Source organism: Vigna unguiculata, chromosome 4, assembly GCF_037176805.1.
Source record: "Vigna unguiculata cultivar grain cowpea cultivar isolate G323 ecotype 2 chromosome 4, ASM3717680v1, whole genome shotgun sequence".
NCBI lineage: Eukaryota > Viridiplantae > Streptophyta > Magnoliopsida > Fabales > Fabaceae > Vigna > Vigna unguiculata.
This window is the reverse complement of record NC_140795.1, coordinates 4,433,459-4,444,289: the sequence shown is the minus strand read 5'-3', so window position 1 is coordinate 4,444,289 and position 10,831 is coordinate 4,433,459. Positions and strand designations below refer to the sequence as shown.

General features: G+C 28.0%; 1 protein-coding gene across 1 annotated transcript; it reads right to left on the bottom strand.

Annotated features, from left to right (window-relative positions):
* Positions 1-2,229: 2,229 nt before the first annotated feature.
* On the bottom strand, positions 2,230-6,505 carry LOC114180342 (uncharacterized). The gene is made up of 9 exons (XM_028066638.2): positions 6,150-6,505; positions 5,842-5,913; positions 4,897-5,118; positions 4,272-4,407; positions 3,954-4,116; positions 3,643-3,771; positions 3,318-3,512; positions 2,886-3,008; positions 2,230-2,590 (listed from the first exon to the last, which is right to left on the bottom strand). Exons 1-9 carry the CDS (start codon positions 6,319-6,321, stop codon positions 2,501-2,503), a joined length of 1,302 nt encoding a protein of 433 aa, XP_027922439.2. The 5' UTR covers positions 6,322-6,505; the 3' UTR covers positions 2,230-2,500.
* Between the last annotated feature and the right edge of the window lie 4,326 nt (positions 6,506-10,831).

The following is a 10,831-nucleotide window of genomic DNA, read 5'->3' as shown; positions in this document are numbered from 1 at the left end:
GCCGTTCAGAAAAATGATAAAGGGTATTTTTTTTCTCCCTTTGATTAGTTAAAAAATTCTTGGTAACACAAAAATAAGGGTATTAGCAAAGGAAAAAGAAAATGAACAAATAAGACAAGTAAATAAAATGTAACATAATGAATAAGAACTAAAATAAACCAATTATTTGTTCATTGAAGTATGAAGAATCTCAAAGTAAACTAAGAGTAAGATATCTTCCTCTTGGTATGTATGCATCATTCATCCATCATTGTTATCCTATATTCCATGACGAAATGGTCAAAAAGTCCAATTCCAATATCTTGATTTCTAATGGTTTTATGTCTAACTACTTTTCGGCATTGTTTCATTCTGGGTATTTACTGAAATTCCTCGAATGGTACCACAATCTGTTCGACATATAACAATATGTTGAACCACTTCAACAAGTCTACGTGTAAGATATCCAACATCTGATGTTTGTACAACAGTATCTACAACTCCTTTACGAGCTCCATAGCAAGAAATTATATATTTTGTTAAATTGATTTGAATAGGTAAATCAATCATTTGTCCTTGTAGATCCGATATTAATCCTCGTACCTACTAAGAGTCACAATCAGAGTGTGGTGTTTAAAAAATACTATATTTGAAAAAAAAAAAAAAAGAATTGCATTGTGATTATTTGTTATAATTTTAAGTCTAATGATAAAACATAATATACAATAATTGATATCAAAACCAAAGTCACATATCCGATCATCGATAATTGTTCAGAAGGAAACTGAGCTAGAGACAACTTTCACATGGCTTTAGCTAATGTCGTGCCTTTCATGCAACATTCATATGTATACTCCATTGTAGCACTCACATAATAGAACTTGCACTTTGCAAATTCTTTTTGTTACCAAATGACGATACAGATATATAGTTCTACCACATACAACTTACTGATAGAGAGTCAAACTTAATAACTCATATCTTCAAAAATTTTAAAGATCATGTTTTAACCAAGAAAATTTGAGTGTTATCAGAACAAATTTCCATGTAATAGCTTCCAAAAGCATCAACAAACTCTATCATTACACCACAGTAACAAAGAGGCTACGAAAAATATTGGTTTATTACAAGGTTGTGAGAATCATGAATTTTGGGTACAAGAGAGATAAAAGAGAGATAAGGTATCTTACATTTAAAATGACCTTATCTCAACTTTAATCACATCCCAAATGTTTTAAGAAATTTAAAAATAAATTAATGGAGACAGGGAATTTTCAAGGAACCTTCTTTATGGAGCAAGAGTTTGTGATATAGAAAACACATGCATTGTAGGGTTTAAAAAAATAACAAAAAACTGACCCACATGCCTTGCAATCAATCCACCAAAATGGACTAGACAGGTTAGCCATTCCACAGTTCTAAAGTCAATTCATTCGCTTTTGTTCTTTTTACACTGCCAAGAAAAAAAAAATAAGTCAATTCAAATAATGGAAAAATAAATAAGAAATAAAATTAAATCAAAAATGTTTAATTGGAAAGTATATGACAATATAATAAAGTTTTGAACTCCTGTTTAGATTAAATGATATCAGATAAGAATTTCTTTTTTAGCAAAACAAACCCTACAAATAGGTCAAATCTAAACCGTTTAAAAAGCATATTTGGGGTAAAAAGTCAGATTTTAAATCATTAAAAAAAATGTTTTATACTTGTTATGTCAAACAATTTAAGTAAATATTTTTTTATATTATGATTACAATATCTTTGTTAAAAGATATTAAAATCATACATTTGCACAGGATTGGGAAGTGGAAATTAATGAATTTTTTTCAAAAAAAAAAAACTCCACCTATTTTTCATCGCATTCCTATTAACAATTTGGGATAACATGTTAAAAAAAGGGTTAAATTTAATTGGTTTACCTTTCTTTTTTGTCAATATTAGATTAAAAAGGCTTTGGAACCTCATCAAATGGAAGAGAATGAATAGGAAAAATAGATTAAACCCCCTTCTAACTACAAAGGTGTGCACTCTATATTTTTCAAAATCATTGCAAAAGTTAACAACTGATTTTATCTATATTTAATATTTCATAGACCAGTTAATAAGATCATAAGTAGTTTGGATTTGATTAAGTTGAATTTAATCTAATCTTCAATTCAATCAAATAAACTCCATTCGATTGGATTTGTCTTATTTATTCATAAGTTTTACTTGGGAGAGGAAGTAAAAATGAAGTATAAACTGTGATTAAACGAAGTTGGATTTGTGAATATGGAAATTCAGAAATTGAATGAAGCTTCAGGAAGTGCATGTATCTGAGATAAGTTATTCACTGATAATTTCTAATTTGATTATTCTCACTACTATACACTCTACGAATTTTATATCAATGAATCGATTAATTCAAGGATACATTTCTGTTAGCGACCGAATTTTTTTTGTTTTGGAAACAACCTGTGAGTGACATTCTTGTAATCATTATGGAAAATATTAAGGTTAAAACTCTTTATGTTGAAGACTAGCCAATCTGGTTGAAGTTGCTGTAGTCAAGTTTGTTCAACCGTATTGCACATAATAAATGTTCTGGCAAGTCTTCAGCCTTGTTTCCCTACATCATGAACACAATAGAAAGTAAATTATATAACCAAGATTTTGAATCTTCCAATTGTAAAATAAACTAAATGCTATGAGCAGAAGATATTCAGTAAATAGTTCATGCAAATAATTTTTACACTATCATCCAATTGTGAACAATTATGTTATGACAAATTTGATGGATTTTATAATAATTATCTTAAGAATCATACTAATGACGATTTCTGATTGAATGATTGATAGCTCAACACTTGGTTAACACAGAAGAAAGCTTATTTATGTTGTGAATAAAATGGTAAGAAAGTTACCTGAATTGTAAGACCAAAATCCAGGTTACATAGCTTCAGTCTTTCAATGAAGCCTTCAAATCCTTTTCTTGCAATATAGCTAAATCTGTGCACATCCAAATCTATCTCAAGATAGTTTTCTCCCTGTGGAAGAAGTAGCATCAGATTAGGTATCTTTTTCAACAGCTCAAAAAAAATCACTCAACATAACAAGGAGAAACATATTGCACTAATATGTTGAATAATTTGCTTGTGAAAACGAAGGCTAATGGTGACAAACAGATAAAAGTGATGAAAATAAGACCAATGGTCCAAATGAGGAAGGAATGTGTTAGTATGATTTTGGACAATGATCTCTACTGAATCAGAGACTTTACAAATTCATTGATGATTGCTTCAATGAAAGATTAGAGGGTCCTCATAAAATTTATAGAAGGATATGCAAGTGTGTACCAAGTAAAATTCATGCTGAGGACGTGAGAGAACTGGTTTTTCGTTGTAAGCATTCATAAGCTTCTTTTCGGTTGTGCTTAAAGACAGATTCTCCAAATTTGCCACTCTGCCTAAAATTTTTAATCTCTCCCTAAACGGCGCGATTGTATCTAGAGGGAAGCCTTTGACTCTTTCCACTTCGTCGTTGATCAATTTCTGTCAAGGAAAACAAGAACATGTACACATGTTAATGAAGTGTTAAAAACTACATATAATGTTAAAGAGGAAAAAGCTTCTGTAACATGAGAGACAATGGCCATAAAAAGATAAATATCATCCCCCTTACACTGATATTTTCGCGAAATTGATCTGGAAGGTCTTTAGAGTACTTTTCAGATAATTTGAAGTACAAAACCACATTCATTCCTTCACCGTCATTTTCACTTTGGAAGATAGAGGCAGGATATAATGGTATCTGCATTTCAAAGAGCATAATATGTCAAAATCCAGATTGTGATGAATGTGTATTCCACTGATATTTTTCAGCACACATGACACAGAATTATTGATAAAATTGGCATACATATGCAGAATGGTAAGAAACTCTGAACTTTGGGCACATAGCCTAAGAAATTCTAGAAAAAGACATGCAGGTACCTGAAGGTTTACAATAAGAATTGAAGGGACTTCCCCAGGTACATTTATTGCAGGAATTTGTATAAAGCGAGCAATATGATCAATTTTTCGAGGAGACAAAAAGAGGTCAGCACCAAGAGGATAGAAAGCAGCACTGCTTGGAGCAGAATCTTTCTTCTTATCCCTGCCACCCATGCAACAAATGAATTATGGCATTATCAGAAATGGAACAGTGCTTGATTGTTAACGAAATGAATGACATCTATTCGAGGGGCATCCCTAGCAAAATGTTCAATCTCCAAAAGAACATTTAGCACAAATTATGAACTTGGTGCCTACCTTAAGTAGTTTTTGCCTCTGACTCTGAATGAACTTGCCTCAATTTGCGACCATGAACCAGGGGTTTGCTTCTCTATTGCACAAAATGGAATCGATGAACCGGCCAAATGTTTTTGTTTAAATGCCTTAGGGGAAACTGCAACAAAAGAAAGCCATGAATTAGTCAAATAAAAGAACTGGCACCAAACATCTAAAATGGGAAAGTGCATGATACAGCAAATTCAACAAGAGCAAATTAAAGTTTTTACATATTCTTTCGTGTTTACTATGCTGTAAACATGGCAGGAGAAATAAAATAAGATCCACTCAAGCAAACAAGGTATCTTCACTTTCACAATTTCACAGTTGTTGTAAGAGTCTACTTGATCTGAGAAAACATTTTCTGTTTTCACAAACAATTACTGAAATATCACCTTATTGTTTCCTGTTTTCAAAGATTTGTTTACGAAGCAACGTGCAACCAAAGAGACATTTTCGTAATAATATATGAACACACAGAACAAAGCAGAAACAATTTCCTGAAATAAACAGATCCTAGTTCATTCATTTGCACAAAGTTGGAAAGCATGCAAACACTGAAATACAAAGCAATTCTTGCAGGCAAAGAAATATGCAGAATACTCACGTAAAGTCATATCCGAAGACCCTTCTCTCCATTTGAAGGATAGTTTGGAAAGCGACTTTCTCTGTGAACTGGGTGTATCAGGACTCATTGGCCTTCTTTTTTCAACAGCAAGTGCACTAGAAGAAAGGCAAGGCAAACAGGTATTTGGCAGAATCCCACAATGATCCAGGCTCAGCTTTCTGTCCTCTCCAATTTCATCTGCGTGACCTGAAGATGCTTCTCCTGTCGAAACAGAGTTGAAATAAGCTCGAGGGCCATTTGATTGCAATGTAGAATCTTTTGGTTTGACTTGATTCTTAGCAATCTTCAAAGAAGAATTGCTACAAAAATAATTATATGGGTGCACTCTTTGTTTCTGGCTGTGGTGGTGGGGATCAACAAACACAGGATCAAACTCCTTTAGGAGATGAATAGTTTGGCCTTGACACAGTTTCACTCTCATTCAAAGACACCTAATCTACCAAACATTCATGTAAAAAATATATAACCACACTGACAAGAAAAACAAACAATAATAAATTGAAAATATAATCAAGGTTTCAAAAAAACGGCCTACAGATACAATTTCAGCATTAACATCAAGGATTTCGGACACTCTGGCCACAAAACACTGCTACAATTGTAGCTACATTAGTCACATTCATCAACAATTTCCCCCAACAACTACAACTGCAGCCCCATCGACCGCATTTATCTGTAATTTCCCACAATACAAAGAATTACAACAAAATTGCGAGCCCTCTGCTCTGCCCCAATTCAGAACCTAGAATTTGAATATCCCCAACCACAACCGACCACAATTTCACCCGTATGAGCCATATTTGTCCCCAGTTAACCTCAATATCAACGATTATACCAAGGGCTCGGCAACCCCCATTTAAAAACCTGAAATTTAAACTCCAAATTTACAGAAAAAACAGAAAAAAATAATAATAATTCACTTACCATCATAGACACTGTAAAATTCATCATCACACTCAGAATCCAAGGCCGAAGTAGAATCAAACCAAGCAGCATCTAAAACAGAAGAAAAAAAAAATGAGGATCTCCACTTCAATGTTTATCAAACATTCATTAAAACTAAAAATCAATAATAAACCTCAATTAAGACTAAGTCCACATACATGCATACCTAAATTAAAACCCAGCAGCATTCATTAAACTCTGGTGTCCAATTTTGCTCTCATATAATGTAAAACAATAAATTCAAATTTTAAGCAGAAGAAAAAAAGAGTCCACAGAAGCAGAAGCACCTGAAGCGCGATTAGAAGCTTGCAAAGCGGAATTAGAGTGAGCCACGTTGTTGGCTTCGATCTTTCTCGAAGAGACGCGTCTTCGGAGGATTCTCCTCCGTCGTCTGCGGTGGTTCTTCTTCTTCGCGGCGAGGTCCTCGTTCGCCTTAGGCCTCGACGCGCAAACACCCATTACTTCTTCTTCCTTTCTGGCGCCGACCCTCTTCGCTGATAGCGCCGCAGTGCTAAAAAATCGGTGCTTTACACAAAAGGGTGTTCAAAGAATGAAGATGGAAGATAGAAGACGAAAGATGAAGAGAAGAAGAAGAAGAAGAGATGGGTCACCAGCAAAGCATCGTCGTTGAGCAAGCTGGTGAAGGGTCATTCATTAGCTTTCATCATGATGCAAGTGCACTTGAGAGTGTGGGGTCCACTCCAGGATTTGATCAGACGGCTAAGGGAGCACCACGTGGACAATCGGAGGAAGAGCAAAGGTCGAATTTATGATAAATGATTATGAGAAGGAAAATAAAATAACACCTTTTCCATTTTTTTTAAATATGATTTTATCCATTAACTTCAACTGATAATTGAAATTACTCTCTCAACATTTTAGTTTAATTTATTTTTTAATTTTAAAGATATTTGGATTTAGTATTTTTATCAATTTTTATTAAATTTTTTTAACGTTCTATATTTATTTAATGTTTACACTTAATATATTTTCATTTTCATATTAGTTGAAAAATATTTTTTAAATATCAAATAAATTTAATAAATATTGATTAAAAAAATTAAATTCACACATTTCTTATAATAAAGATTAAATTAGTCTAAAATTAAAAAAAAATAGTTAAATATATTTTTAGTCTCTTAACTTTGAGTAAAAATTGGAATTAGTTTATCTCAAAACCCAACATAATTTCTAAACTTTAGAAATGTATGAATTTAGTCCTTTTAACAAAATATTATTAAGTTTATTTAATGTTTCAAACGCTTGTCAGCATAAAACGCGTTTCAAACACTAAACAAATTTAACAATATTTCTTTAAAATGACAGCATAAAACGCGTTTCAAACACTAAACAAATTTAACAATATTTCTTCAAAATGACTAAATTCACATATTTATAAAATAAAGAAATTAAATTGAATGAAAGTTTTGAAAATAAACTATTTTTATGTTCCGTTAAAATTAAAGATAAAAGATATATTTAATCCTATTTGTCTTTAACTTTTATAGAAAGGAGAAGATAAAAAAAACATATTTAATTTTTTTTTATGTTTCTATATTTATGCCAACACAAGGGTAAATAAAAGTATATGTATCTCCATTAAACAAAAACAAAAATAAAAGTGTATTTTAAATCTTGGGAAGAGTTATACTTTTTTATTTGTGTTTACTTTAAATAAGCAAAATTACACCTGATAAAAATATATAATTTTTATTGAAAAGTTATAAATGATGTGTGCAGTTAGAATTAAAATTATTTAGTTTTCTGATTATAATATTTATTAAATGAACCAGTTTAGGATAGTGATAAAAAAAACATTGATTTAAAAGATTATTTTCTTACATTTGTTAAGATAAAATTTATTAAGTTAAAAGTCTACCAAATTGAATGAAATTCATTTTTGGATAGACAGTGAATTTAGTTTTTAAAAGTATAAAGTATTTTCAATCTTATTTCTTAATTAAAGAATTTATTATCCTTGTAACGGAAAGGTATATTCTCCATTTGATCCTACCACTATCCCTGCATGCACATGTATGTGTTTCTTTATATATATATATATATATATATATATATATATATATATATATATATATATATATATATATATATATATATATGTGTGTGTGTGTGTATCTATTAAATTGTTAAAAAATGAAATTATTAAACTATCATTTTCATTTTAGTATTATTTGTATTATTTTGATCCGTAAATTTTTTTTTTTAAGTTTTAATTAAACTAAATTATACATTGCATATAAATTTGTAGTAATGTATTTATTGTATTCTCTCACTTATTCAACCGGAAGTAATTTATAAAACTCATGTTAATTAACAATGTATATTGTATATTATGCTATTTCAGTTAAATTAACATCTTAAAATATATTAAATATTTGTTATCACAAATAAATATTATAATAATAATAAAGCATGATGAATGAAAACAAATCTATAAACAAAAAAAATATGACAAACTTCTTTTAGAATAAATTAAATGACACAAGCATTTTATAATTATTATGGAAAGAATAAAAAACAATCTTGGAGAATATAATATTATACTATGACAAATTTTATTTTCTAGTTTTAAAAAGTCAATTTAACAATAAAAAAAGTTCGTTTTATTTTTTTTAACTTAATTAAAATTTTGTAAGAACTTTCAAGATAAAAATAATAGTAAAATTAGTAGTATAAGGTTTAAATTCAAAATGGCATATTATAACATTAATAAGTCTTAAGAAAATATAAGAAAAAAAAACATTTTATTTTAATCTATTTATCTATCTACAGTATCATGTGTTATCCACATGTTCGTCCTACTTTTAACACAAAAAATATAGTTTATACATGTTTTTATATTTTTAAATTGGTGAAATATTAAATAAATTCAAGACGTGGATGAATGTAAAGAACAAAATTGTGGTCAAAACGTTTGCAAAAAACAGATAAAATAAAAGGAAGCGTATAAAAAATAAATTGTGGTCAAAATTTCAGAAAAAATAAAAAGTAAAAGAAGGAAAGCGTGTGCTTGCGTTTATTGTGGAAGTGACGTGCAGACATTTATGTCAGAGTTTCCGACATCGGATACTGTTTCCACGTGTTCATCTCCCTTAATTTAGTTTATATTTAACTATTGTTTTATTTATTTTTTAAATGATTAAATATGATTTTGTCTTTTTTTAAGTTTTAATAAATTTTAAAATTAATGTTTCTTCCAAATTTTTTATCAATTTAATCTTTTATATTTTAAAAATATGTAAATTTAATCTTTTTTATCAAATTTTATAAAGTTTATTTGACATTTTAAACGTATTTTATGATAATATTTAAGTTAACATTGAAATGATATGTGTGAAACGGTAAATGATATAAACAATTTAAATACTACCATAAAATGCGCTTGAAACATCATATTAATTTAACAAAATTTGGTTAAAAGAACTAAATTTACACATTTTTAAAGATAAATTATTAAATTGGTGAAAAGTTTTAAATATGAACTAATTATAAATTTCACTTAAATTTGAAAGACCAAAAACATATTTAACCTTTTTAAATATATAACAGTTAAAAATATTTTAAACTTTTAGAATATAAAATTAATATTTTATTTTATTTTATATTTTAATACAGTTTGAATTTTAATTTTTAAAGATAAATAGATTATTTTTTAAATAATTTTTTTAAAATGTTAACAACAATTTTGATTGATGTTAGAATGATTTACATTATTTAACATAATTTAAATGTAAGTCTAAAATATTATTTAACATCTAAAAATATAATTAACGTTATTAAATTTAAATAGCCATATTTATTTAATTTTAAAATTTAGAAATGAAGATGTATTAAATTTTAAAAGATAAATAAATTTTAAATTTTTATATAAATTTAAGAACTAAAAGCATATTTAATTTAATTTTTAAATATAATTAAATTAGTACTTTTAAAATTATAGTAGAAAAATATTTAAAAAAATACATTTTTTCAATTGTTTAAATGATCGCATTTTAGAATTAAAGTAGAGAAATATAGAAAAACTCGTTAAAAAATTTATACTCTTTTCTAAATTATAAATATTCTTTCACCATTTCCATTTTTAAACAAAATTAGAGAAAAAAAAGGTAGTCTCTATTTATCTTATCTCGGAAAGACTTGGATAGGTGATACAAAGAAGCCGTCAAATTCAAAATAATAATAATAATAAATAAATGATGTTTTATTTAATTTAGAATCCCTTTATTTTAATTTGTACAATTTTTTTAATTTTTAAAATCTTCCTTTTATTTTCTTCTCTACATCAAACCAAACCGAATAAAAGAATTGTCCTCTTTATGAACAAAAGGACAAATCAATCCTCCAAATGGTCTTTTGTTCTTCCTTTTCCGTTTATTTTATTTTTTTTCATTCGTTTTTTTTCATAATTTTATTTATACTTTTCTTTATAAGATTATGAACTTATAAGTGTGTGTATTTTTTATATTACATTACTTATGAATTTCTTTTTCTTTTTACAATTTCAACATTTTACTTTAATTTCTAAAAAATAGTATCATGCCAATATTTACATGTGTTAAAATGTGAATTAAATTAAAAAAAAAATCATATGACCATATATTATGAACAATCTAGAAGTATAGAAAGGTATTGGAAAGTTATGGAATTCTGCAAAATAATTTGAGTTTACTATTAAATTATCGTTATCTCATAAATTATCCACTTTTATATTTATACTTAAAATAATGGTTGTAGGGCAAAATGGATGAAAATTTAGACTAAGTTCTGTTTTTGTACTAAATTGAATAGATGCACATCTTATCTATTTAAATTTGAGTTTATAAATACTAAACTTGGAATCTAAAATACGTTTAAAAAGTCATTTTGATATATTAAATTTAGAGTTGGAAAAATAAGTTGATGTGATATACCGTTTTGAAAAAGTACATCAAATAAGTTCAATAAAATA